Source organism: Mesoplodon bidens, assembly GCF_964165515.1.
Source record: "Mesoplodon bidens genome assembly, chromosome: 2".
Classification (NCBI taxonomy): Eukaryota; Metazoa; Chordata; class Mammalia; order Artiodactyla; family Ziphiidae; genus Mesoplodon; species Mesoplodon bidens.
Genome location: NC_138177.1, coordinates 149,745,848 through 149,773,841, shown reverse-complemented (window position 1 = coordinate 149,773,841; position 27,994 = coordinate 149,745,848). Strand labels below are relative to the sequence as shown.

Genomic DNA, 27,994 nt, shown 5'->3' with positions numbered 1-27,994 from the left:
GACCCTCCGACTCTGCTTAGGGCCCCTCTAAGGCTGAAGTTTTCTCTGGGCCTGTGGGAGCTGGGCGGGGCCTCGTCTCTGGCTGGGCTCTAGTTTCCGTGGAAACCCACAGGCTTCCCACCCCAGCGCTGCCTGGGCAGGCTCCCAGCTGGGGCCTCATCCGCAGCCAGCCTCTCCTCCCGAGTCCAGTCCGCTCTACCTTGGCCTCTCTTGGTCCCCTCCCTGAGTCCCCATCCCCAAGCCAAGCCTCTGGCCTCCTCCACTGGCCTCTGATGCCTTCAGGAACCTGGGCCTCCTGCCTCATTCCTAAACTTTAGCTTCTCAGCAAACAGGCCTCCCAAGCTCTTGCCCCTCCCTCTCGGGCCTTTCTAGCTCCTCACCAGCTTTAGGGCTCAACCAGGCCTCCTGCTCCTTCCACCTACCGCCTCCCACGGACCAGCAGACAACAGGCCTCCTAGGCTGTTCCTCCTGCTCACTCCCCTGCCCTACCCAACCCATGGAGACCCCAGGACTGACTGTGCACGGGGAGGCTGCGCCCTTTTCCACAGCACTCCGAAGCCTCGTCAACAACCCCCTATACAGGTGAGGGGGGGCCCTGTTTGTGGGTTTTCCCTAGCTGCCTCTGCTGGGCCCCATGACTCTGAGGAAGCTCTGGGTGCAGAGGAAGTGGGGAATTAGGACTTGACCCTCCTCCCTGGTGAACTCAGTCTGGGGAAGTCAAGTGTAGAGGATAACTACTGGTCGCTTAGTGTCTACGAGAGCCAGAGGTGGGGGCACTGGGGACCGGAGCTCAGAGCAGCTATGTGACCTCAGGGAAAGGCCTTCCTGTTTTGGATCTTAGGCTCCTGGCAGAGAAGAGCCCTCCGCCCCCTGGACCCTGAGAAATGGATGTAACTCGAGTGCCTCACTAGGGAGGCAGAGGAGCCGATAACCCTGCTCTGGGAACTGCGGACTCACAAGGGGAACAAAGCTCAAGAGACTGAGCCAGAGTTGCAGACAGGGAGTGGTTCAAGGGTGCTGCCTGGGGCTCACTGCCTGCCCAGGATGCTGTGCTGTCTGAAACCAAGGGATAGAGTACGGGGGCAACGCTGGTCAGGAGAACTAGAATGCAGCTTTCTATTCCCACTGCCTCAGAGCTGGGCCCCTCCCTACGGGTCGGTTACTCCTATAACCCTACTTCTTTGGGCATCGCAGTCTGGTCTGAGCAGTGGGAACCCTCAGGCCTTGGACCTGAGACTGGGAGGCTCCAGGAAGCTCAAGCTTCATCTCCTGCCTCCTACCCGTTATGCTGTTCAGAGGCCCAGAGGCTGGGGCCGGTAGTGATCGTGAAGATGGAAAATGTGGTCCGGCCTCATGATGGTGCCTCACTGACATGTCTATTTGCAGCTGGTGCACTCTGCACCCCAACCCTACCCTCTCCTGTCTGGAGGAGGCTGAAAAGGCTGAGTCTGGAGGAGGCTGAAAAAGCTGTTTGCAGTCTGAGGAGAAGCCAAAAAGTTTCCCTTCTCCCAAGACACAGGCTGGGGGGGAGGAGAGGGGTATTGGGATCAACCTTGTATCAGCCCTGGTGCCCCCTCAGTGATCAATTGATCAAACATAGCCACCTCCTAGGGTTTGGGATTCGCATCCCATTTCAGGGATGAGAAAGCTGAGAGTTAATGAGTAGGAAGTCTCTTGCCTAGGCACCACAAGGTGGAGCTGGAATTAGAACCATGCCTGTGTGACCCAGACCTTCGGCTGGAGGGACTGTCTCTTTTACAGGGCAGATAAGGAAACGGAGTTGGGCAAAGGCAAAGCCTAGAGTTGCACAGAGACTCTGGCCTCCTCTTCCTAGTTCTCTGCCCCTCTCTCCCACAGTGATGTTTGCTTTGTGGTCGGTCAAGAACGGCAGGAGGTGTTTGCCCACCGGTGCTTGTTGGCATGTAGATGCAACTTCTTCCAGCGACTTCTGGGCTCAGAGCCGGGCCCCGGGGTGCCTAGCCCTGTGGTGCTGAGCACCGTGCCAGCTGAGGCCTTCCTGGCAGTGCTGGAGTTTCTGTACACCAACAGTGCCAAGCTGCACCGCCACTCCGTGAGCCCACCGGGCAGGGGTCTGGGTAGGAGGAGGGGTGGCTGAGGGATGGGGGAGACTCCTTTCCACTCCCCCAATCACCCACTCTGCAGGTGCTGGAGGTGCTGACGGCGGCTGTGGAGTATGGGCTGGAGGAACTGCGAGAGGTGGGTTTATGTGGCGCCTCATCTCGTTTCCCCCGCCTCTTATGGGCTCAGTTCCTATCCTGCCTCACACACCGGCTAGCCTGGAGAGCAACGTGCACCGGTACAGACAGAAGTATGGGTATCTCTGTGTAGATAGGCATTTATGTGTGCCTGTGTGCAAACGGATATGCGCGAGCCCTGTGGGGGCATGTAGGGCGTTTATGGATGGTGCTGTAGATACCAGGATAAATTAGCCTTGATCCCTGTTCTTCAAAGAGAGACAGACACAAGAAAACTCTTAACTCAGTGCCATAAGAAGTGTGACAGATAAGGGCAAATGGTGCTGAGACTGTACGGAGAGTCTCTAGTCTCGCCACCAGGGAGAGAGGAGGGGAAGACTTCCTGGAGGAGGAAACATTTGTGTTGGGTCGGGTAGAACAGGTAGGAGTTTGTTCAGAGGGGGAGAGGAAAGATGGCATTCTAGTTACAGAGACAGAGGTACAAAAGATGCTGGTGAGACATTTAGTGTGGCTGCACTCAGTGTGTGAGAGGAGGAGAGGGAGATATGAGATTGGAGAGCGTGCCAAGGGCTGGTTCCTGCAGAACTTTCAAGAATTTGGACTTCTTTTACCCAGAGGGCAGTGGAAATTCATGAGGTTTCAGATAAAGGAGTGAGGATTTGGAAGCTAAGGGGTGAAGGGATTAGGGCTTACCAGTCCAGTAAGGGGGTGGTGGTGGCAGTGGTTGCCCCAGAGAGGTGCATGGCTTTGAGAGAAGTGGAATTGTCATGACCCAGTGCTTTTCTGGATGTGGGGGGTGAGAGGGAGATGTTGTGGATGAAATTCAAGTTTCTGGTTAAAAGAGAAGTGTCTTCGAGTCCAGAGGGGGGACACGTGGAGAAAGATAAGTGTCCTGAGAGAAAGGGAGAGTGGAATTTTCACGTGGCTCTTATCTAGCTTGATTAGTGAGGAATGTACTAAAAGGTAGGCTGCTGGGCTTGGCTTTGCTAGTTTCTAGTTCCTCCAGGTTTGCCAAGTCTCAGGCCCTGGTGATTCCCTGCCTCCCTTGGCCTGGGAGGTCTGTATGGGTCTGGGGCTGCTATAAGCCTGGGTGGCTCACTGCTCCAAGCCTGCTCACTGCTTCTGCACTGGGGCTGGGGTCTTGGAACGGGGACATTTGGGCACAACCCACATTCGTTTCTGTTCCCAGCTGTGCCTGCAGTTTGTGATGAAGGTGCTGGATGTGGAGCTGGTTTGCGAGGCCCTGCAGGTGGGTGTTGCTGGACAGGCTTGCAGGTGGTCCCCCTGTGGAGGGCCGGGCTACATGGCCCCTCCAGTCTTAACCCAACCTCCCTCATTCTGCTCTCAGATTGCCGTATCCTTTGGCCTGGGACCGCTGCAGGAGCGCTGTGTAGCTTTCATAGAGGCCCACAGCCAGGTACAGCTCCCGACCTTCATACTCCCAACCCCACACGCCTAATCCTGCTCCCCCCTGACCCAATCGCGGACCCACAGGAGACCCTCCGGACCCGTGGTTTCCTGGAGCTGTCGGCACCCGCGTTGCTGCTCCTGCTGCGCAGCGACAAGCTCTCCGTGGATGAGGCCGAGCTGGTCCTGGCAGCCCGGAGCTGGGCGCGCGTGGGCGCGGTGAGCGGGAGCTGAGGGGAGCGCGGGGTGGGGGCGCTGAAGGAGGCTCGGGCCGCAGGAACCTGGCGAGCGGGCGGCTGGGCAGGTGCCCCCGCCCGCCTGGGCTCAACGCTGGCGTCGGCAGGCGGTGCTGGAGCGGCCTGTGGCCGAGGTGGCGGCCCCGGTGGTGCGGGAGCTGAGACTGGCCTTGCTGGCTCCGGCAGAGCTGAGCGCCCTGGAAGAGCAGAACCGGCGGGAGCCGCTCATCCCGGTACGGACGCGGGGAACACGGCTCAGATTCACTCCGCGGCGTGGGGGGAAGGGCGGGGGGCGCAGCCCAGGATCTGCGGGCTGAGGTAGGCATTGCGTGACTCCGCCATGACTCGCCTCCCCTACAGGTGGAACAGATCGTGGAGGCGTGGAAATGCCATGCTCTGCGGAGAGGGGATGCGGCCCGGGGCGCCCCGTGCCGCCGCCGGAGGGGTACCCTGCCCCGGGAGCATCATCGCTTTCTGGACCTGCCCTTTAAGTGACCAAACGCCGCGACTTGCGAGGAATTCTGGGCCTCTCCTAAACTACAGCTCCCAACATGCTCCGCGCTCGGAGCGGGTTTCCGCTCCCAGAATGCCCGGCTAGCGGGGCGCAGGAGGGGCGGCAGTCTGACACGCGCAGGCGTTGTGGGTGAGGTTCCGGGGGAGGGCGGGCCTGAGCGGCGCGTCAGTGGGCTGAGCCGTGGCTTCGAGGCCCTCGCGAAGCCGGGAAGTGGGTTCCCTCGCGCTGTGCTCTGGCGTTACAGCCGGCCCTTGGGCACTGTCGCCCACCCTGTTTACTCTTTTAATTCCCACATATCGTTTCAGCTCAGCCCCTTCTTTAACTCCAGACCTGCCTCCTGACGATCTCTCTCTAAATGTCCCACAGACACCTCAGACTCAATCCAAAATTGACCTCGCCCATCATCTTTCTCCAGTTTTGCTCCCATCGTGTTTCTCATCTCCGTGGGTGCCCAAGCCAGAAGTCTACCGCTCATCCTTGCTTTATTCCTCTTCCTCACATCTGCCTCCCGTGGCTTCTACCTTTTAAGAGGCTGAAACTTAGCAGAATATGCCACCCCAAAATATGCCTTTTTGTCATAAAGTTATTTTAAGCTGATTATTTTGAGAAAAGGGAGAAGTTTTGAAAACAGAGAAGTTACCCTTTTGTAAGGGAAGTTTTTAGAATGGAAATCTCCATTTGTAAGGGTGTCTCCCTCTCTGTACCAGGATGACTAACTCACAGAAGAATCTTCCAGTGAAGTCAGTGAAATCGGCTTAATAAACCTTATCCTTGCTTTTGGTGCTTTTTCCTGATGGCCTTCCTATAACTGGCCTCCCCACAGTTTTCTTTCTCTTGTTGTTAGCTGAAGGAGGTATTTAAGCAGGTATTTTAGGCCACCTCAGGGAGTTACTCATTTTCCCCTGGGTATCTCCCATGTATACATGAGATATACATGCTAATAAACTTATGGGTTTTTTTTGTTTTCTCTTGTTAAGATGTCTTATTACAAAGGTCTCAGCCAAGAGCACAGACAGGAGAGAGAAAATTATTTTTCCTCTCCTACAAGATCTTTTCAGTTGGTTCAGTTCTCTCAGCCCAGTTCAGCCAGTCCTGTCTGTGGCGGGAATCACTGCCACAGGCTCTTATTAATCCTCCTGCCTTCACTCCAGCGGCGACCCCCTCCCCAACCTTTTCCCACACTGCTGCCAGACCTGTGTAAGATTGGCAGCCCTACTCTCCTTATTAAGTTCCTCAACATTCCCACTGCCCTCGGGACAAAATATAATCTATTTCACTTTTAGGGAACTCAAAATTACTAGTGGTTCCAAACATTAGCAACTCTTCTCTCAACTATTGCCTTTGCATAAATTCACTGGTCCTGAAGGCAATGGTCCTCCAGCTCTGGATTTACTTTCTTGGTTATTGAAGACTCCCCATGCTCCCTTTTAATTTGTTACACATTTTTGTCTTCTTGAGGATCTGAATCTGCCTGGAGAAAGATCTCTGGGGCCTGGAGTGGTGCCTTATTCATTTCTACTTCCCCAGTCCCTGTCACATAATCAGTGCTCTGTAAATGTTCAGTGAAGACTTCGTTTTCTTATTTAAATGTTATTTTATTCCATTAAGATACTATCAGTGTGGGGCTTCCCTGATGGCGCAGTGGTTAAGTATCCACCTGCCAATGCAGGGGACACAGGTTCGAGCCCTGGTCCGGGAAGATCCCACATGCCGCAGAGCAACTAAGCCCGTGTGCCACAACTACTGAGCCTGCGCTCTAGAGCCCATGAGCCACAACTACTGAGTCCACGTGCCATAAATACTGAAGCCCGCGCACCTAGAGCCCGTGCTCTGCAACAAGAGAAGCCACCACAATGGGAAGCCCCCGCACCACAGCGAAGAGTAGCCCCCACTCACCGCAACTAGAGAAAGCCCGTGTGCAGCAACAAAGACCCAACGCAGCCAAAAAAATAAAAATTAAACAAAAAGATACTATCAGTGTGAAATTAGGGACAATTAATTTTTTTTTTTTTTTGGCTGTGCCTCTCGCCTTGTGGGATCTTAGTTCCCCAACCAGGGATCGAACCCGTGCCCTCTGCAATGGAAGTGTGGAATCTTAACCCTGGACCGCCAGGGAAGTCCCTAATTGGAAAAAAATTTTCTTCTTTCTCAGGGATTTTATGTAAAAATATATTGCACATGGATTAAAAATAGTTATTTGCTATTATTTCTCAAGACTGAAAAATGTGGTTACCCTCAGTACCACTTTGTTTGGATAATGAAAATTGAAGACAAACTAGTCCTAGAGGACTGGTTTAACCTAGAGGACTGGTTAAATAAATTAACTATGGTATATTCCTACAGTGATATTAAAAAATATCCAAGATTGGGACTTCCCTGGTGGTCCAGTGGTTAAGAATCCGCCTTCCAATGCAGGGGATGCAGGTGCCGCCCCTGGTCGGGAACTAAGATCCCACATGCCATGGAGCAACTAAGCCTGCATGCCACAACTAGAGAAGCCCGTGTGGTGCAACGAAGAGCCCGTGCGCTGTAACAAAGACCCAGCGCAGCTAAAATTGAAAAACAAACAAAAAAAGAAATCCATGATCTTTGGTAAGAAAAGCACAGTGCAGACCAAGTAGAGCATGATTCATTTTGCTGAAAGAAAAGGTAATATTGAGGAAAAAGTTTTCCTTGCTCCTCTTCAGGTCCTTGGCTGGATCTGAAGATTAAACTGACAAAAACAATTAACAGGAGAAAAGCATACAATAAAAAAAATAATAAATTTATTTATTTATTTGTATTTGGCTGCTTTGGGTCTTCGTAGAGCGAAGAGCGGGGGCTTCTCTTCGTTGCGGTGCTCAGGCTTCTCATTGCGGTGGCTTCTCTTGTGGAGCATGGGCTCTAGGCGTGCGAGCTTCAGTAGATGTGGCAGAAGTGCTCACTCGTTGTGGCTCGCAGGCTCTAGAGCACAGGCTCAGTAGTTTCTTAACCACTGCACCACCAGGGAAGTCCCTACAAATTTATTTAATGTAAGTTTTTACATGACATGGGAGCCTTCATAAGGAAATGAAGACCAAAAGAAACAGTTAAGCCTGAGTATTTGTATGCTAGGTTAAAGGGTAGTAATCTGGGGGGAATTTAGCAAGACTTGCTCTTTAGAATTCTCAGAGTCTCCTTGTCCTTGGAGATGATGCTCCTTTCCTCTCGGTATACTAAGGGCAGCTCTCACTTGAGAGTTTTATGACCTGTTTCATGGGTGTGTGTGTGTGTGTGTTGGGCGTTGGGGGAGTGAGGAGGTCAGAATGACTTTCCTGTTTTCTCAAACTCCTTCAGCTTAAAATACTCAATGTGGAGGTGCCATATTTTAGGATGGCATGTCCTGAACCCCATTGCTAAGTAGCACGGTGATGAAGAGAACGCCTCTTCTGGAGCCAAGCTGCCTGGGTTTGAATCTCAGCTCCATCACTTTCTGGCTTTGTGATTTGATTGAGGCTATTTAATTTTCTATGCCTCAGTTTCTTTATTTATAAAATGGAGATAAAAATAGAATCTATTTAGTTCTCAGGAAGATTAATTTTGTAAAGTGCTTAGGACTGTAGTGGGACAGTACATGTGATTAGAAAATAAATCTCTTCATTCATTTGTTACACAAATATTCATTGAGTGTTCATGTGCTAGACATTGATTTAGGGTCATGGGATCTATCAGAGGACAAATCAGGTAAAGTCTCTGCCTCACAGAACCTACATTCTAGGAGGAGAAAGAGCAGACAAGTAAAGAAATGCATGTATGATATTCCGGGGCGGGTTTGCACTCTGAAGAAAAAGCATGTTACACAGCGATGTGGTGGTGTGATCGGATTTACATTTTAAACAATTACTTGGCCTTTGTGTGGAGGATTGGGACAAAGACAGTCAAGGGAGTGAGGCGGGGGTTGGGAGGCTATTGCCGGAATCCAAGAACTCTTGGACCAGCTTGCTAGCACTGGAGGAGGTAAAACGTATGCGGTTGCATGAAGCATACACTTTGAATATGAGAGTCACTGGGAGCAGCTGATGACTGTGAATTCGGAGGACACCAGGTAGGAGATAATATTCACTTTAAAGCCACAGATCTTCTAAGACCCAGGAACAAGAGAACACATTTGCTAGCTCGCCCTGTCCTCTCAATAATGCTCTTGCTATAGAGCACTTTTCACTGAGATTCTGTATTATGTACCCTTTTTTTTTTTTTTTTTTTTTTTTAGTTCTTGGTTTCACCAAAAACTTAAGCTCCTTAAGAGAAGGAGCCGTGTATATTTACACGGAAAACTGGCATCGAGCGAGCATTAAACGGGGATAATCTGACCAAACTGCCTTCTCTGCTATTTTTGGGAAGGGAACCAATAAGCCTGATTGGAAATGAACACTGTTGCGTTTAATTTGTTTCGCTGTACGTCGAGCCAAAAACGTTCAGTGCTTTTTCACGCCTTCCTTTATTTCGTCAACTTCATCACCTACTGCGAAGCCTTGGAGAGAAACCAGCAGAAAAGTAAAAGAGGCACACTTCGCAAAACGAAGTGAATAATCGGAAAGGAACTCCAACATCCGACACGGAACTTTTGTTTAAATTCCCCCGGGTAATTACAGACAAGTTGTTAAAACACAGGATCAAGCCCTAACTTCTCGTTTTTTTAACTCCAAAATGTACCCCGGCTAAAATACGCAACCTCAAAAAATAAAGCAAACTCTCAAAACTGTTTCTCTTTACGGAAATCTTCAGTAAAAAGCGATAAATTTATACACTCTGAAAAGAAACCACAATATGCTTACTCGCTTCCGCTTGGAACACTCCCAGAACAACCTAACAGCTCAGTTATGGTTGCTCCGCTCCTGCGCAGTTCGCACTCCCTGCGTGGGATTTACACAGACCATAGATTTCTAATAGGCACTGTGCCCTGCAACAGTGGACAAACCCCGTGGGGGGAACTCAAGCAGCGTGAAACTGTCTTTTCGTGGTGCACCATGGGTATGCAAATCGCAGGCCGTTCCGGCCCCTGGGCGACACCAGTCGCTGGCCAGGCAGGGCGGCACCGTGGGGACCCCAGGGCTGCAGCGCTCTCTCGTCGCTGTGGGTCCGCCCGGGAGCCGGCGCTTCCTTACCCAGGCTGAGGTTAAGTCCTACCATTCGGTACCCTCAGGGACCACCCCCTCCCCCCACCCGCCCCCAACCTTGTTCTAGGGACAGAAGCAGAAACGGTCGGGCACAGACACTCAGGGACTTTGGACCATGTAGGAGGCAGGTCACCACCCCTTCTGGGGCAGATGGCATCCAACTTATCTGGAAGGATGGTTCGGGTTTATGGGAGGTGGAAACGTGTTCTCCGCAGAGGGAATGGCCTCTGTGAAGTTATGGGTGGTAATCAGTCTGTCTGGAGTAGAGTGTGGTGTGTCTGAATGAGGGTGTGAATCCGGCCAGTCGCTGTCCTGAGAGAGCTGGGATGATGGCAGAGGCTAGATGGAGTTAGGCCTGGAAAGAGCTTGGCTTTGATCTTGTGATATCAGTGATGGGGAGCCATGAACAGGGCTGAAGAGTGTGCACTGCCACACAGGGTGGGCTGTCCTGCAAACACTGGGACTTGTCCCCAAGACTGGCTGTGGTCAGTGCCCCGGAACTGACCATTCCTGGGGTGGTCCGGCTCCAACTGGCTGGAATCCTTCAGCTGCTGCCACACCAGGACACTGGGCAGTGTTTCAGGGTTATTCACTAAGCATGCAGTTGGAGCACAGACTTTGAGCATATCTAATATCCCACAAACTACAGAAATAGAGAGCACCTATGAGAAGCCGGGTGATGTCTTACATAAATATTTCATTTAAAATCCTGAAAGGAAAAACTAGTACCCTACAAGATAGGCTCTAATCTTCCCATTTCACAGATGAAGAAGCTGAGGCTCAGGTTCTCTGACTTTTCCAGGTCACTCAGCTGGTAAGTGGCACCGATGGAGTGACATCTTTTGCACTATTCCAGCCTGGTGAGCTCTTCTGCTCTACCCAAAAGCCCCTCCAAAGTGACCCAAACACTACTGGCTCCAAATCCAGTGTCCATCCCTTGGGCATCCTGGATGCATCCCCTACTCTAGGTTCCAAGCCAACCGCCTGCTTCTCTTAAGTCTTCTCAAGCATCTTAGTGTTGATTCAGCTGCAGAAGTCTTCCCCGCCCCCCACCTCCCTGCCCACTTTCGGTCAGAACATGATTTTCTGGCCTTTGGCCTGGTGGGGTGGAGTGTGAGAAGGCAGTACTCTGGGGGTGGGATCGTTCCTGGTGAGTGGGTGGCTGGAATCCAGGGTGTGTATGTGTGTCAGTTGAGACTGAGCCCTGGGATAATTGGAGAAGGGCAATAAAAGACCTCCCCCCCTTCATGCGTCAGATGAGACTCTGTACTCTACACCCAGGGGTGTGGCCAGAACCGTCCAGGCATCTGTATAGTGGGCCTGTTCAGCCTTCACAGAACAAACAGCTTAAATACAGAGCCTCACTGGTTGCTAATGCAACCTCAATTTCAACAGTGCCCCTACTGATCCCGTAGCTGTCTGGCCAAAGATGCCTCTGGGGCGCCAAGCTGACTGCTGACTTGCCGAGGACTCTGCCTTGGAGGTTGGTCTGGGCACAAAACTCCTAAAATACTATCCCCATCTCTGTTTCAATTGGCCACCTTCTTCTTCTTTTTTTTTATTTTGGCTGCACGGCTTGTGGGATCTTAGTTCCTCAACCAGGGATCCAACCCGGGCCCAGGCCGGCAATGAGAGTGCCCAAGTCTTAAGCACTGGACCGCCAGGGAATTCCCTCAGATGCTTTCTTGATCTGCTTCCACTTCTCCTCTCACCTGTTGCCTGGCTGTGTCCCTCTGCCCATCCCCCCATGCCGCTCACAAAGGAAGGTGGGTGATGAGTCTGGAGAGGTGCGCAAGGCTGGCTTATGATGGCTCTGAAAGCCACACGGTGGGGTTTGACATCAAAAACATTTGTATCACTTTGTGTACTAAGCACTTCGGCCAGACCCTGTTACCACGTATATGACCAACACATTGGCTGAACATCATCTTCACGTGCCAGGTGAATAAACACACCAAGGACAAGGACTAGGGTAGCCCCACGACCTGCGGCCCCGACGCCTCCACTTGCAAACTCACAGCTCTATCTGAAAACGAAGCGCCAAAGTCATTTGAGATGAGTTCATATAGAATATATTTCACTTTTAAAAATAAAACTTTCAGCATAGCTAACATCTATACAAACTACAAAAATAAACGTCTCCATATAAATAATTTATGTGGTGAGAGGTGGGCAAGGATACAGAGAGCCTACCCAGGAGTCAGCAAGCAGTGGGGGACCAGGACCGGCGAAGGGTGCTAGAGGATCCCTCAGGCTTGGTCTGCTGGGGGCAGCAGGGTGGGGTGGGAGTGGGGACAGGGCTGCACTGCAGCCTGAAGTGCTTGCTGGCTTTCACCCCACCCGGTCACGGGCACAGACACGGAACACCCGGGTGTGCAAGGCTGCTCACAGCCTAGAGGGTGGTGGTTTTGTGTGGATCTCAGGGAGGTCTGTGATGGCTGGGGAGGGGAGGGGATGGAGGCAGACAGCAGCAGCAGCAGGGCTCTCCAGGAGTCCGCCCTGCGTTCAATAACCCCCCACGGCTTCCCAGTGCCTTCGTGTGGCCTGAACAGGGTCTCCATGCTTCAGCTGCTCTTTCATCAGGTGGCTGGACATGGTCCCCTAGAACTGAGGTTGCTGGAGCCATTGGCAGCTGGTGTGGCAGCAGGGGACCAAGTAGGCTCTTCAGAGGCCGGGTGGATATAGGCACCAGGCAGTGGGGGTGGGCGGAGGGCCACGGTCATGGAGGTAGTCACTCTGGCAAAGCTCTGGGGAAGGGTGGGGGCTACCCCCCACCTGAGCCCTCCTCCTTGTGCAGCTGGTAGGCTCAGGACCTCCGGGCTCTCCTTGTACATCTGTACCACCTTGGGGGAGACACCAGCCCCAGTGAGCCCAGGGGCTACTGGGGACGCAGCCCCCTTTAGCACCTCCCTGGTTGGGAAGCTGGGGTCTTTGGCAGCTTCCAGCAGGATATGAGAGCTGACAAGGGACAGGATGTCGAGGTCTGGGGCAAACCCTGCACCTAAACGGCTAAGGTAGGTCCCATGAAGAAGTCAGGAGGGCTGAGGGGTAGGGACATGATGTCTGGGCGAAGGGGGAGGCTGCCACCTTCAGCTGGTGGTACTTATGGGGAGGGGTCCCTGTGAGTTGAGCCCTGTCGGTTGGCCGCCGAGGGCATTTTGCCCTGGCTCTGTCCCACCCCGTCCCCTGGGCTGGGAGCAGAAGGAGGGTGGTCACCTCTGGTGGGGGGCCCAGGATGGACAGCAGCACAGGCAGCAGCACGAGCCCATGGAGGAGGCCTAGGAGTGTGAGTACTGTCAGCACCACGAAGAAGTACCTGGGGGTGTGTGGGGCCGGTCAGCCTGGGCAGGTCCTGCAGCCAGTGCAGGCCAGCCCTGCCTCCTCGCCCCGAGCCCTCCCCTACCTTACAATGAAGTCAAAGTTGGAACCAGCAAGCATGAGCAGACCCAGCAATGTGGAGACGGCCCCATCGGTCACCGGGGCCAATGTGTGCTCTAGGGCCCGGGCAGCCCGGAGGTTCCGGCTACCCTGGGAGGTCAGGAAGCCCTAAGGGAATAAAGCGGTCCTGGAGCTGCTCCTTGGCCAACCATGGCCAGCTCATCTGTGTCCCCAGGGCTCACCCATGCCTTGGCCCACAGAAGGCCAGGTGAACCGAGTCCCTGGGAGCTGCCCAGGACGCAAGCACGAGTCCATATAGGTAACACTGTATAGATGAGTGAGACACAGGGATGTCTAGAATAGGTTGGCAAACTACAGTCTGTCCCATGTTTTTTTGTAAATAAAGCTTTGTTGAAACACAGCCACACCCTTTCGTGCACATAGTATCTATGGATGCTTTTGGGCTACCCCGGCAGAGTTGCCACAGAGACAATATAGCCTGCCACGCCTAAAATATTTACTATCTGGTCCTTTACAGAATAACGTTTGCCAACCCCTGGTCTAGAAGGATGGACACCAAAGTGATAACTTCTAGGGGTGGCATTTCAGAGGATTTCTAATTCTTTCTTGGTACTTTCCAGCATGCTGACATTTTTTGTCTCCCAAGGAGTATATATTATTCTTATAAGCGGAAAAATAATAAGGCTTTTATGGGGGAAGAAAGAAGGGAGCTGTTTGCGGGGTCTGGCCAGGTCTGTGTTGGAGCTGCCAGCTGGTCCACGCCCCCCACCCCACCCACACTCCTTCCCTGCCAGAGACCATGAGGCTGTGCGAGAGGCCTGCCTGCCTCTGTTCTAATCTCTCTGTCTTGGTGGGATCTTGCCATCCAGCTACCACCCCATTTCTCTGGTCCTCTTCACTGTAAATCCATCCAAAAGAATCATTGGTTCCCATTTTCTCACCTTCCATTCTGTCCTCACCCCTTTCTGGTCAGGCCTTTGTCCCTCCTCTCTACTGAAATGGCTGCTTATTTATTTGTTTGTTTACTTGTTTATTGCTTATCTCTATGCTCTAGAATAATCTCCTTGAAGGTAAAGCCCGTCTGTAGTGCTCTTATCTCCTCAGTTCTTAAATAGTACCTAGCACACAGTAGGTGCTTGATCAATATTTGTTGAATACCAAGTCAGCTGGCCCACCCCTCCCCTAGTGCCTGTGCTCACCAGAGCCACATGGACTGTGAACTCGACACCAATGCCTACAGACGCCACAAGGATCACCACGGGGATGGCGCTCAGCTTGATGCCCAGGAAACCCATGATGCCAAAGAGCTCCACGGTCATCACTGCCAGGACCAGTACCTGGGGAGGGCAGGGCTTACCCAGGGCTCCTGGGCAGGGCAGGGTGGGGAGCTATGGGTCTCTCCAGCCCCACCCCTGCAAGGACTCACTATGAGGGAAGCTGCCCAGGGGTTGAGCAGCAGCAGGGCGCAGACGAGGAAAGTGCACACCAGCAGGATGCAGACTGCCAGCAGGAAGCAGCGCCGCAGGCCCAGATACTGCTCCCAGAAGAGGAAGGGAGAGCCGCTGGGGTAGGCGCGCACCCCAGCCTGGCCTGCCTCGGCACACGCTGCCCGGGCCCCCTCAATGGTCTCCACGAAGTCTGCAGTCTTCTGGAGGCCGTGCAGTAGAAAGGGGAACTGGGCAAACTCCAGGGGCTGGGCCGCCGGGACTGTGGAGGGGAGGGGACGGAGGGAGAGGGAAGGGTGGCCAGTAAGCACAGGGAGCAGTGGGCAGGGCCTTAGGGTAGGGCCTGTGTGGGCCCAGGCCTAGGCTCTTCGGGTTCCCCTGGGACTCACTGCGAAAGTTCTCCCCGGTGGTGTCGTACTTGTCATGCAGCCATTCGGGAGGTGGGGGGTAGAAGTTGGCCTGTGAGGCTGCCAGACCCAGGGGGTCACTGCTCACCCACATGGTCAGCCCCATGTAGAAGAGCTCAGGTGGAATCAGCCCGTCCTTGTCCACCAGCTTCTTTGTGGTCAGCTGTAGAGGCAGAGAGAGCTGAAGGCTGGACCCATGGGGCCTGGAGCCCCTGGGTGCTCCCTGACCCTTCCAGTCCTCTCCCAACCTGGCTGAAATCAAGAGGCTCCTGGGCATCCCCGGTCTGGATGAGCAGCTTGTAGGCTAGGGCCCCATCTTCAGAGCCATTGCGGTATGAGTGGCGGGTGATGCGCCCAGAAGCCCAGTCCTGGTCAAACGCAGCCTGGATTCCTGGGAGAAAACAGGGTGGGGTCCGGTTGGCCTGGAGCTCTGGGAGCTCCTGCTGGCCACAGCCCTCCCTGCCGGTCTCCTTGCCTCTCACCCTGTAGCCAGTTGCGGTAATAGTGCAGCCAGGTGCGGGGTGCCTGCGTGGCTGGTGGGGGCAGCACTGCCTTGAGGGAACTGAAGCGCTGGTGCAGATCAAAGAGGGCGCGTTGGGAGTGGGCGTAGTCAAAGCCACCCTGCGTCACCAGGGCCACCTCGTACAGAGAGAAGTACCTGAGCTGGGCGCTCAGGAAGGCATGCTCCTTGGTGCCCCGAGGCACCACATCTGTCAGGGCCAGCCCATCCTGCACCAAGGTCGATCCATAGAGGCTCAGGCCCAGAAGAGCCCCAAAAAGTACCAGCACCATGGCCTGTGGGAAACGGCAACTAAGCTGGAGGCCCAGGGATACCCTTGGGCCCTCAGATGCTGGGCTAAGCCCTCTTCCCTTCTTGGGGCCCAGAGATACCTAAGAAGCCTCTGCTGTGTCTCACCTCGACCTGCCTGGGCCTGGAGGCTTACCTTGGTGTGGGACTGGAGCAGCAAGGGTGCAAACTGAGAGCGGGCAAAATGGGCAAGATTCCAGCGGGCGCAGGGCAGGGACTTGCAGGCTGCCTTCTGCCTTGTCCCCTCCTCCTGGCCTAGAAGGTCCCGTGTTGACCCTCCTGGGCTGAAGAGCTCAGAGGCCAGTGGCTCAGAAGGTGGGGGCACCAGGTGGGCTTGGGGAGGCAGGATGGTGACCACATGCTGGCTGCTGGCTTCACAGTGCGCAAATGCCTGAACAGTGGCAGTCAGGTGAGCAATGCCCACTGGTACTGTCCTATCCCCCAGCTCCTGGGGCAGAATCTGAATCACCCGAGCAGAGCAGGGGCTGGAAGAGGCAGAGAGAGGGGGTGATGGGTCTGTGCCTGGAAATGCTGCTGAAGGGACAGGACGGGATGGGGCCAAGGAAGGATGGCCTGGTGGGGTAGGGATACCTAGAGAAGCAGCAGAGCACATCAAGGCGCTGGCAGTGGCGCCGGTGCAGGTCCAGGCTGAGGACCGCTGGGAAGACAAGCATCACGGCTGCAAAGCTGCAGCCAACCACTACTGCCGCCTGCGGGATGGACAGGAGGGGCACAAAGCCTGGATGAAGCCTGCTCCGGCTCCATGCCCACCCTGAGCCCGGGCCCCGTTTGTGAGGCCTCACCTGCAAGGAGAAGGCCCGCAGTGCAGGGATGGGAACTAGGGCGGCCATGAAGAAGGCGACCATGTTGTTGATGGACGTGAGTGCAACGCTGGTGCCTGTGCGCTGCAGACACTCACCTGTGCGCTCCTGTCAGGACAAGGCAGCGTGAAGGACGGCAGAGTGGGTGGAAAGGAGCCTCATAGCAGTTAATATTTATCGTGCTGTTCTAAGTACTCGACTTGAATTACCTCACCGATCCTCACTACAACCCTTACGACACAAGCACTATTATTACCCCTGTTTAGGGATGAGGAAACGAGGCACAGAGAGGTTAATTACCAGCCCAAGGTCACTCAAACCAAGAGGCTCTGAGCCCCTACGCAGCACTGCCTCAGATGAGCCCAGGCTGGAGGACGAGGCCTCACCTGGAGAGGGGTGCCAGGTGGAGCCTCTGTGAAGGCATGTGCCAGCAGGAATATGTCATCCACGCCAATGCCCAGTGCCAAGAAGGGCAGCACCTGGAGGGGCACGGGGCGGGCAGCTGGGGGAACTGAGCAGCCTGGGCCGTCGGCCCCCAAGTCTGCCCCGCAGTCTTGATGTACCTGGGTAGTGGCGGCATTGAAGGTGATGCCGAGCAGGGCGCAGAGCCCGAGGCCCGAGGCCACCGCCAGGGCCACCAGCAGCACCCCGGCGAGGCCCACGGCACCCTGGGATTGAGCACAGTCCCACCGCAGCATTGTCACGCAGGCGTAGGCCAGCTGTGGGGAGAGAGGGCAGTCTTGCATAGGGCCTCCCAGGGTGGGGGCCGGTGGTGGAGGACAAGGTGCCAGGAGGACCCACCATGAGCAGGTAGCCTCCTACCACGCGGGCAACGCTGACTTCAGAGAAGGCGTGCAGGATGTCATCCAGGGTGGTGGAGGAGAAGGCGTGGATCTGCTGGGACGCATTCCCAGGCAGAGCCTCCTGCGCCAGCTGGAGAGACAGGTCCGTGTGAGGGGCAGGAGGTGGCAGCGGCCTCAGGGCGCTGCGCTCGCCATCTCCACGCCTCCACGCCTCCACGCTGACCTGCACGAAGCGCCGCTGCCAGGCCTGCAGCACCGTGCTGGCCTGCTCCTCGCTCCAGCCGATGTCGTGTGTCTGGTAGTCGCCCCGGAAGTGCTCATAGAGCTGGCGGGGACTCATCAGCAGGAAGGTGCTCTGCAGGGCCTCTGCCCTGGTTGGGGTACAGGAGAAGCAGGGGTCAGAGCTGGTCTGAACACCCAGGAGGGGGTGTGCAAGGGGCTTTTGCCAGAGTTGCCTGGCATCGGGGTGTGGCTCCCCATACCTGGGGTGCCCTTACCAACTCCCAGGGGAGGCCCTACCTCAGCAGCTGTCCTTGGGGGTCTCTGGCCATGCCTCCCAGCAGCAGTTCCTCCTGCCAGTGCATGAACTTGTGGGAGAAGCCATGGCAGCCCCCGCTCAACTCCTGAGCCACGTTGGGAGCCTGGAGGGGGACAGCGGAGGGGCTCATTACTCAAAGCCCTGGTTTTGGGTAACTGGGTGTCTCTGGGCTGGAACCTCCAGGAACCATGCTTTCCACGGAGCTCTGTGGGCCTGGAGTGTAGATAACTATTCTGCTGAGCCTCCTGCCTACTCTGTAAGGGAGCAGCTAGTGTCCTGCAGAGAGGAGGCCACAAGCGGGAGCAGAGGCCTAGAGATAGGGTGCGGGGAGGAGCTGGCATAACTTTGGTGGTTTTGGAAAAAGGTCCACGTTCACAGGGCCACACAGACACTCAGGAAATCAGGTATGATACTCGTGCTTAGCTAATTTGTCCTGTTTCCCCGTACACGTGTATTTTGATGAAGTCCAGCTTTTCTGGGCTTAGAAAAGGACAAAGGGATTCATAGGCCGCTTGAGGGTCTCTTAGCAGAGCTGAATCGGAATGGAACCCTCTAGGTGTCTAGCACAGTGGGGGCAGGGTCACAACGTCCAGGAAATGGGGGGCAGAGCACAGAGCAGGCTGCTCTCTCCTTGAACGGGGGAACATATGAGGGGAAAGGGAAGGAAAATAACCTGTCCCTGGCAGACCTGGCTGGAACCCACCTGCCTGCTGTGATGGTTAGGGGCACTAGATGGGCAGTGGAGGTCGTCAGGGTGCAGACAGGGCCGCCCCACGTAGGCCTGGCCCACCTGTGCCTTGTCTAGCAGCTCCCGGAAGCCCTCAAGGGAGGCAAAGGGGCCCAGCTCCTCCAGCAGCTGCTCTGGATCCAGGTTGGTCCACTGGATGTCGGGGCGGCCCCTGCAGGGGAGAGCCCAGAGTTGGTGAGGATCAAGGATCAATGCCCACCCTCCAGACCACTGCGATGGGACCCATGTAGTAGCCCACCCTCCTCCTAGCTGCTCATCTGTCCCTGTGTGTGGAGGGTGGGCAAGGCTCAGCCCAGCAGGCTGCTGCAGTGAGCTGTGGACAGATACCGGGGCTGAGATGGACCTCAAGACAGATGGTACTTAACACAATGCAAAGGCCCAGAAAAGCCCCATTGCATTCCTTCCCAAACCGTCTACCCCTGCTTCTAATACATAACCATACAGGCACCTGCTTATAACAGGTTTTCTTTCTGGCCTGGGTCACAGCTGAGCTGACACCTAGTTAATTCTCCCTGGCAAAGTCTTTCTGGGGATCTTTTCCGTCCTTTGTTCAGATCTTACAGATCTTAGTGTTTTGTCTAAATAAGACAGGTCTGCCTCTCCTTCCGAGGTGAGGGGAAGGGGGATGTGGAAAGAGCCCTGAGGCTGCCGGTGCTCTGAGCCTGGCCTGGGAGGTAATTAGGCCCTGGGTGAGCTTTTGATCATCATCCTTACTCCCACCCTCCTTTCTGCTGGGGAGTTCCTGGCAGGGGATGAAGCGGGGCCCTGGGAGCAGCTGTGGTAGCACTCACGGCAAGTAGGCAGAGCCCCCTTGGAGTTTGGCTCCTTCCCAAAAGCAGTCGAGGGGGGTGAGGATCACGCAGGGAAACAGCTTCTCAATCATCTGCCAGGGACATCCCAGGCCACATCAGTCCTGTCCCTGGGCTCTTTTCTCCATGACCTTTGTAGGATGCCCTCTGCAATGCCCCCACCTCCCGACGCCCCCCCCCCCGCCCCGCCCCCCGTCTCTCCAAGCCCTCCCTTACTGCAGAAAAGGCTCCACCTCTACCTAGTCTCAGAGAACAGCTCAGGATACTCACCCGCTCAATCATTCCATTTTCAATTAGGGGAACTCCTGACTTGTAGCAGATTTTGTTCAAATCCCAGGACCTGCAATAGCCAGGGGCACAGGACATCAGCAGAAGAGGGGGATTCCCGCTCCAGCCCTGCTGCAGCACCTCTCACCCCCAGTTGCTCAGGGGCTCAGCCAGACTCACTTTCCATAGAGTGATACTTGCACTTTACTGGCGGTGAGGGCTGCCTGAAGGTGGAGGCCAAGTGCCTCAGGCGTGAGGACGTTCTCCCCCTCCTGGCGCGGGGTCTGTATCAACATCTGGGAGGTGTATGCAGCCTCCTCCCCCAGCTTCTCCTTGGTGTATTGCAGCTCTTGGCTCACCCGGCTGCCCACTGCCAGAGCAGAGAGAAAAAGCTGGGGGGAAAGAGCCTCAGTGGATCAGAGCTCTGGGGGACGTGGGACCCTAACCCACAGAAGCCTCCCAGGACAAGTGGGGGAAGCTTCTCCCTGATGGCCATGCTGACTCCCAGGCTCCTGGCCCTCTGCTTGGAATCTGGAGTGGAGAGGTCCAGCTGTGTGGCTCTGTGGAATTCTTGTGAGACCTAAGGTTTAAGCATGAACCCGGCTGGCTGGGTTTGGAGCAAATAACTTTAAAACAAGAGATAGGGGCTTCCCTGGCGGCGCAGTGTTTGAGAATCTGCCTGCCAATGCAGGGGACACGGGTTCGAGCCCTGGTCTGGGAAGATCCCACATGCCGCGGAGCAACAAAGCCCGTGAGCCACAACTACTGAGACTGTGCGTCTGGAGCCTGTGCTCCGCAACGGGAGAGGCCGTGACAGTGAGAGGCCTGCGCACCGCGATGAAGAGTGGCCTCCTTTCTCCACAACTGGAGAAAGCCCTCGCACAGAAACGAAGACCCAACACAGCCAGAAATAAATAAATTAATTAAAAAAAAAAACAAGAGATCAACATGAGCTGGGCCAGAGTGGGGTTCTGGGGGTGTCCTGGTAAGGGAGCCCTCACTCAGTCCCTCTCTACTCTGGTGGGGAGGACAAGGAGGGACAGAGGGGCCAATAGGGAGGCTGCCCTTGGAGGGTCTCCTAAAAGAACAGGTCCAGCGCTGGGGCTGGTTCCTAGTTCAGGTTGCCCCAGGCAGTGGTTTATATCCAGACACTTTTTTGCAAACTGCTCTGCAAAGGGGTGGGGTGTGCCTGGCAATGATGGCTCTGTGGTGGCACAGGTGCGGGGGAGGGTCAGACGGTCTTTCAGTGTGATGTTGCCAACATACTCCTTCCGCTCATGGATCCTGGCAGAGGTGACATCAAAGCGGGCCTGGGGAAAAAGATCCCTTTCACCAGTCTCTCTGTTCAGGCAACGGGGAGTCCCGGCACCAGGCCTGCCTTCACCTCCTTGATCAAGTCCTGCATTGCACTGGCCACGGAGGCCAGCTCTGTACCTGGGATCTGGGGAGGCGGGGATGCTGTGAGGGATGCTATGACCTGTCTGTGGTTTGGGGGAGGAGAGGGCCAGGGCCAAACCACCTCGGAGGCTTTGTGGACTTGGCCTGGTCTTAGACCCATAATCCTGCTTCAACCCATCTGGGGCCTCTTCCTGTAGGTCACTGCCACCCTTGGGGCCCAACGGACTGCTTCTCTGAGACTCCAGCCCCACCTGGGATTATCACGCTCCCCAATCTCTTTTCCAAACCCACACAATCCCCTCACTCATGCGAGTCCCAAACCCTTGGTAACTCCCCATCACAGATTCACCCATATGCTCACACCTCCCATTCCCACAACAGTCTCACACAGCCATCATCCTGCCTTCTCCGCTGGCAATTCCACCTACTCTTTTTCTTCCTTTCCTGACTCCCCACTCCTCTGCAGTAGGTCCGTACTGCAGTGTTTATTTCACCAGGCTTGGGCCAGAGCTGCCACAAGGAGGGACAGGAGGGGAGGGCAGAGATAAGCTCCTCACAGTAAGTGAGTCTGCTGAAGGGAAGGAGGCACGGGAGAAAGAAGGAACCCGGACAGAGCTAATAAGAAAGCAAGAGAAAGAGACAAGCACAATTTAAAATACAGCATCAAGGGAATTCCCTGGAGGTCCAGTGGTTGGGACTCTGCACTCTCACTGCTGAGGACACGGGTTCGTTCCCTGGTCAGGGATCTAAGATCCCTGAAAGCCACGTGGTGTGGCCAAAAAATTAAAAAAAAAAAACAAAAACACGACATCAAAGAGAATAAGGAATCCTCAGAGAAAATGAGGAAGAGAAAAAGATAAGTCTTTGCTGCTGCTGCTGATGACAGATATGAGGACAGATGCACTAGGATGTATTGTGAGGCAAGAAGAGATGGGGCGGGGGGGCACAAAGGCTCTGGACAGACCTGGCTTTGGGTCTTGGCTCTGATGCTTGGTCTGTGCTTGAGTAAATTACTTAGTCTCTCTGACCCTCAATGTTCTCATCTGTGAAATGGAGAAATGCCTACCTTGGTAGAATTAGAATCAATGCGAGCAAAGTACTTAGGAAGTTGTCCAGAACACAGTAGGTACAGATATGGAGTTATTATTCAATAGCTGCTGGGAGAGAAATGATATGATGGAAAAATGAGAAAGAACTGGAGAGAAAAAGAGACTGTAAGTGAGTGGGGAAGAAGCAGGGGGAACAGGGGAAGGAGACATCAAAATCATCACATTTGTTAATACAAAAGGGGCACATATATACAATGGAATATCACTCAGCCATAAGAAGAAACGAAACTGAGTTATTTGTAGTGAGGTGGATGGACCTAGAGTCTGTCATACAGAGTGAAGTAAGTCAGAAAGAGAGAAACAAATACTGTATGCTGACACATATATATGGAATCTTAAAAAAAAAAAAAAAGGTCATAAAGAACCTAGGGGCAAGACGGGAATAAAGACGCGGACCTACTAGAGAATAGACTTGAGGATATGGGGAGGGGGAAGGGTAAACTGGGACAAAGTGAGAGAGTGGCATGGACATATATACACTACCAAACGTAAGGTAGATAGCTAGTGGGAAGCAGCCGCATAGCACAGGGGAGATCAGCTCGGTGCTTTGTGACCACCTAAAGGGGTGGGATAGGGAGGGTGGGAGGGAGACACAAGAGGGAGGAGATATGGGGATATATGTATATGTATAGCTGATTCACTTTGTTATAAAGCAGAAACTAACACACCATTGTAAAGCATTTATACTCCAATAAAGATGTTAAAATAAATAAATAATAGCCACTGAACTGTGGTGGGGGGGGGGAACTTTACAAAAGGGAGAATATAACTGGTTAGCCATCATGGAAAGAGAGTCCACTTTATAGGTAATCCAATAAATGCAAATTAAAATAGCAATGAATTATCATCTTTCAAATTAGCAAAAATTTAAGAATTGGTAGTACTCATTTCTGGCTTACAGGAATGCATTCTAACTTACCTACCGCAGGAGTTTAATTTGGTACAATATTTGGGGGAAAGCAATACTGCAGTATATTTTAGGATCCTTAGAAATGTTCATAATCTTTGGTCCAGAAATTTCACATGTAAGGACCTGTAAGTTACTGTAGGGACTCAAGCTGTCTCTGTGTGGAATGGGAGCCATGTTATGTTTTAAGCAGAGAAGTGAGATGACCTGGCTTTTTCATCACCTGATATATTCTGGAGCTGAGCTGTGAATGATGAATAGGAGTTGGCCAGGGAAAGAAGTCAGGGAAAGGGGTTCTGGACCAAGTGTGTGCAGGTAACTGTAAGAGGCTCCGTGTTGCTGGGCTGCTAAGAGTGAGGCAGAGACAAAGCTGGATAAGCAACCTAGATTATGCTAAGGAGCTTGAACTTGGTTTTGGAGACTCCCCAGAACCCAGTAGAGAGTGGTGGAAGGACTCTAAGCAGGGACTGACTTGGCCAGATTTAGAAGCACCACAGGAGGGCAGTGCGGAGGCAGATTTGAAGGTGAGGGGGAAAGATCAGTCACTTAATAGACCTCAGTTTCCTGGGCCATCCTCTGAAAGGCCTAGTGATTCAGGGCAGCTGGGCCCTTCCCCAGCCTTAGGAGGTGAAGTTTGATTAGCCTGATAAGTCAATCACAGTAATTCCACCGTCTTTGCCAAGTGAAGAATTTAGGCATAGGATGCTACACAGTTCTTGCCAAAGTATATAACCAAATGGGAAGTCAGTGGGGGTAGATTGTGGGGAGGGGTAGGTGGTGTATTTTTCCTCACTTTCAAAATGGGATGCAAGACAGGGATGACTTCCCTTTTCCACCACTGCAGAAGCCACCTTGGGAGAAGGAGGTGATAAGCCTGAGGACAAAAGCCCAACATGCAGAAGGCAGAGGAGAAAGACAGAAAGAAACTGGGTCCTTGCTGATGTCCTTAGATTGCTGAATTATCCATTCTGGAACTTCTCTACTGTCTACTGCTAGACTCCTTGTTGCGGGGGATAATAAATCAGTCTTCTTCTTCCTTCCTCCCTCTTTCCCTTTCTCTTTCATGTGGCTAAAAGCATGCTAAATGATACAATCAGGAGTGTACTGCCAGGCCTCAACTAGAGCAACAGCCGCAAGCGTGGAAAGGAGGGATCTGAGAGAGGCTGAGAAGGAAGAATTTTAATTGTTTAGTGACCAATCAGGTGAGCAAGAAGAACTGAGGCTGACTCTCAAGGTTTCAGCCTTGGGTGTCTGAGTGAATAGTGGTTCCACCAGTTGATATGTGGCTGTCCCCTGCCTTCCAGACAGAAGGGCTGTATGTTCCTTATCTTCAGGGACAGCTCCAGTTTCAAACCATCTCTATCACTGTTCCTGTAAGTACTAGTTGGGCTACATGTTGTGATTTTCCTTTTCTTTTCTTTCCTTCTTTCCTTCCTTTCTTCTTCTTCTTCTTTTTTTTGTCCGCACCACCTGGCTTGCAGGATCTTAGTTCGCCGACCAGGGATCAAACCCGGGCCCTCGGCAGTGAGAACACAGAGTCCTAACCACTGGACCACCAGGGGATCCCCTGTGATTTTTATTTTAGAGAATTTATCTGAGTCCTTCAGCTCTAATATTGATCAGGAAGGAGAAGTCACATTCCAAATCTCACCATGGCAAAGCTGGAGAGTCCAGAACTGATAGCTAATGTCTAGCTTCTTTCTTTGCTTTCTGCATTAACAAAACAGGAAAGGAATGGAAAATACCCTTCAGTTCTCACTGCCTAGGGCACTGTTGGAAGAAGCCTCAATGACAGATGTACAGAGAAAAGATCAGGTCAAGATCACTGCTTTTACCTCACCCATAGCCCCAGCTAATACAGGGCAGAGTGATATTCTTTTTTGTTTTTAAGTAATGTCTTTTTCTTTTTTAAATAAATTTATTTATTTTTATTTTTGGCTGCATTGGGTCTTTGTTGCTGTGCGCAGGCTTTCTCCAGTTGCGCTGAGCGGAGGCTACTCTTCGTTGTGGTGCGCGGGCTTCTCTTGTTGCAGAGCACAGGCTCTAGGAGTGTGGGCTTCAGTAGTTGTGGCACGCGGGCTCAGTAGTTGTGGCTTGCGGGCCCTAGAGCGCAGGCTTGGTAGTTGTGGCGCACGGGCCTAGTTGCTCCGCGGCATGTGGGATCCTCCCAGACCAGGGCTCGAACCCGTGTCTCCTGCATTGGCAGGCGGATTCTTAACCACTGCGCCACCAGGGAAGCCCCAGAATGATATTCTGACATAAAGAGAAAAGACCTAGGAATTGATTACCACCCTCTTATATCACCCTCGCACAAGCAGCAGCAAAAATCCAGTGGGATCTAGCCTATCCTGTGCTGGAGTGTAGGAGAAAGCATGAGGAAACATGGAGGTTCAAGCAGTGTTTAGATTGGGAAGATCTGGGGAATGGAGAAGGAAGAAGAGGTGGGAGACAGCCTCTACTGTGGCAGGAAATCCAAGAGTCATTTGGGACCACCCAGGCAGCAGTAGTGTGGGTGGGGCTATGTGCATGTGCGTGTGTGCGCACGTTTGTCTTGGGGCTGGGGGTAGGCAGGCACAGAGAAACATCTGCTCTGGACCCCAGGGCTGGCCTAGAGTGTGTATATATGTGAGGGTCTGCAGAGGGCTGGGGGGTTGGGTGGGGATGGGATGTGGGAGCCCAGTAGGCAGGCAGGCTCCAAGAAACATCTGCTCTGGATCCTAGGGCTTGCTAGCATTTAAAATAACTCAAGGGTGTGAGAGTCTAACCTGGGCCCTGCCTAACTCAAGGGTGTGGGCCAGGGCTGGGGGAAGTTTGGGAGAGCCCACAAATGTAAATTTCCCAGGAAAGAACAGAGGGGAGTTGGACTCTGTTAAAGGGTTGCCATACCAGGCTCCAGCAAAGGAGAGTTATGTCAAAACTATTAGTAAGGAATTATTTTACTCTAATGCTGCCATTAGGAAGTGAAGATCTGGTTCCATTTGACTCTGCTGTTGCCTCAAAGTACAGATTCTGTGCCACTTTTCCACTAAATGGTTGCAGGGGACCTCGGTGTATGGGACCTCTCCCTGGAGGCCTGCCAGATGATTTACTGTTTCCCCAGCCTTCTAGTTCTAACTTTTCTGATTCTCCTAGTTAGATGCGATCTCTCCCTGCCTTCTTTTATACAACATAATCATTTTCTGCTTTGTATTATATTGTATATTATATCCCCGCATATATTTTACTTTCCTTGCTACTGAAAGATGGGTCTTGTTTTAGTTGCCTTTACAAGCACTGTAGTGCAGTCAAATACATATAAATGATTGCCAGTAAATGCTAAATAAACACACACGCACTCACAGATAACTGTTCCATATACCCATTCACAGGGTTCCACCATCTGCAGATGTCCATTTATGGATGTGAGAGGGAGCAGGGCTCCCAGACGCCCAGGCTCTGGCAGGCAGGTGCCCCCTCCAGACCCAGCACAAAGCCCACTAGAACTCAGTTGCCAGCTCCTCACCCTATTCTCACCATACTCAAGCAGCTATGGCCAGTGTCCACAACTCACCTTCCACCCAGAGCCGTTCTAGGTCTGTCTCAATGATGGCCACGCGGAGACCCAGTGCTAGGGCCCCAAAGGCCAAAAGTCCCAGGAAGAGCACTTTGCCACAGTGTCTCTGGATCCCGCAGCCCAGAGAGAAGAGCAGGCCCTGGAAGTAAGCACGAAGCCAGAGTGGAGCCTGAAGGCTCCCAGCTAGGATCTGGGGTGGAAAGAGAAGGGTCAGCCAGGCATTACTGCAACAACGCATGAAACCTTTCCCTTTTCTCCTTATTACACCCTCTACCAAGCTCTAGCTTCTTGGTTTCTGGATACAAGACAGAGGACCTAAACAGACACGGGCCCAAACTTGGAAAAAATTTGACTCGACTCCCTGCTTCCCACCCAATATACACCTGAGGAAGGTACAGATTCCTTTTCTGAGATAGGATACATATACACACACCTGTTCTCAGGTGCACAGAGGTGGACATAGACACACCTACTCTCACCGGGCAGAGCAGGAGGAGACATGGACAGACAGACACACAACACAGCTTTCCCGGGCGAGGGCCAGTAACACATGGCATTTAAGAGACATCACACCTTGCCGAGTGACAGACCTGGGGTCTCTAGACCAGGCCCCTTCTTCCGGTTTCCCCTCCACTCACCTGGGGTGCTGCAGATCGAGCTGGGGGTGTGTAGCCCGGGGGCAGCTCCCCGAGGGGTGGCGGCCGAGCCATGCTGGCGGGGATGGGGGGCATGGGCGCCCCCAACCCGCGTTATCTGGGAGCCCCCATAGGCTGGTCTGGTCCCAGGTACCGCGAGGTCCCGCGTCGGAATTCAGTGGGGCCGCTTAGCCGCGGGTACGGGTGTACAGTGGTGTCCGTGAGCTGTAGGAGTGCAGGGCGGTGCGGGGCCGAAGTGGGTCCCGCATGCAGGAACAGCTACGCGACGCCCGGCGCGGCTCGAGGTGGCGACCGCAGTGCTGAGGAGGCGTCTGTAGTCCAAGAAAAAGGGAAAGGCCGGGGCTACGCCCTCCCTTTGGCTTAGTCGCCGGCAAATTACCCGGAGCTGCGCGGCCCGGATCCGTTGCTAGGCAACGGCGCCGCGGGGGGCGGGGCAGGAGACCACCCAGGCAGGGCCACCCCTCTCCTCGCTTCCCCACACGCCTGCCTGCCCTCGGGGAGGAGGAGGGAGGGAGAACCCGGAGAGGCGACGCGTTGGCCAAATGTTAAGTCAGGAGAGACCAATGCTGAGAAAAGGTATCTGCTGGCCGACCCAGCCAAGACCCAAAGACTGCTTTTCACAACTCTCTGCCTCCATTTTCTCCCCCTTCAGTCCACTCTCTCCACTGAAGCCAGTCATCTCTCTAAAATGCGAATCTGATGACAGCTGCAAAACACAAAGCCCACTTGGAGCACAGGGCCCTGCAGGATCTAATCAAAGTCTTCCCTCCCATAGTTCCTTCACACCCACCCCATGTTCCTTCCAGCCCTGCAGAGCC

At 53.7% G+C, this 27,994-nt stretch overlaps 2 protein-coding genes across 3 annotated transcripts; one reads left to right on the top strand and one right to left on the bottom strand.

Annotated features, from left to right (window-relative positions):
- The first annotated feature begins 20 nt into the window (after positions 1 to 20).
- Positions 21 to 7,954, top strand: BTBD19 (BTB domain containing 19). Of its 2 annotated transcripts, XM_081258768.1 has the most exons (9): positions 509 to 582; positions 842 to 1,154; positions 1,858 to 2,071; positions 2,164 to 2,217; positions 3,406 to 3,465; positions 3,565 to 3,633; positions 3,711 to 3,842; positions 3,967 to 4,092; positions 4,220 to 7,954. In XM_081258768.1, exons 2-9 carry the CDS (start codon positions 1,045 to 1,047, stop codon positions 4,352 to 4,354), a joined length of 900 nt encoding a protein of 299 aa, XP_081114894.1. In that variant the 5' UTR covers positions 509 to 582; positions 842 to 1,044; the 3' UTR covers positions 4,355 to 7,954. The 2 variants fall into 2 exon arrangements, with proteins under 2 accessions (XP_081114895.1, XP_081114894.1); XM_081258769.1 differs by lacking the exon at positions 842 to 1,154 and having other exon boundaries at positions 21 to 582.
- A 3,713-nt stretch (positions 7,955 to 11,667) lies between these two features.
- PTCH2 (patched 2) lies at positions 11,668 to 27,537 on the bottom strand. Its single transcript, XM_081224950.1, has 21 exons — positions 27,159 to 27,537; positions 26,518 to 26,710; positions 19,734 to 19,923; positions 19,557 to 19,626; positions 19,269 to 19,360; positions 18,433 to 18,628; positions 17,711 to 17,832; positions 17,190 to 17,562; positions 16,952 to 17,107; positions 16,775 to 16,867; positions 16,371 to 16,496; positions 16,159 to 16,277; positions 15,704 to 16,052; positions 15,242 to 15,554; positions 15,008 to 15,150; positions 14,742 to 14,922; positions 14,334 to 14,614; positions 14,107 to 14,244; positions 12,912 to 13,054; positions 12,725 to 12,824; positions 11,668 to 12,351 (listed from the first exon to the last, which is right to left on the bottom strand). The coding sequence occupies exons 1-21, from the start codon at positions 27,249 to 27,251 to the stop codon at positions 12,088 to 12,090; spliced, it is 3,735 nt and encodes a 1,244-aa protein (XP_081081076.1). The 5' UTR covers positions 27,252 to 27,537; the 3' UTR covers positions 11,668 to 12,087.
- Positions 27,538 to 27,994: the final 457 nt, after the last annotated feature.

Coding starts and splice junctions, on each gene's coding strand:
- PTCH2 (XM_081224950.1), bottom strand. CDS start 27,251: ATGCCCCCCATCCCCGCCAGCATGGCTCGGCCGCCACCCCTCGGGGAG. Junction 17,108..17,189: donor TAGGAGGCTACCTGCTCATG/GTGGGTCCTCCT, acceptor CTCTCCCCACAG/CTGGCCTACGCCTGCGTGAC. Junction 16,278..16,370: donor TGCGGGCCTTCTCCTTGCAG/GTGAGGCCTCAC, acceptor TCCATCCCGCAG/GCGGCAGTAGTGGTTGGCTG.
- BTBD19 (XM_081258768.1), top strand. CDS start 1,045: ATGCTGTGCTGTCTGAAACCAAGGGATAGAGTACGGGGGCAACGCTGG. Junction 1,155..1,857: donor AGCTGGGCCCCTCCCTACGG/GTCGGTTACTCC, acceptor TCTCTCCCACAG/TGATGTTTGCTTTGTGGTCG. Junction 3,843..3,966: donor GCTGGGCGCGCGTGGGCGCG/GTGAGCGGGAGC, acceptor TGGCGTCGGCAG/GCGGTGCTGGAGCGGCCTGT.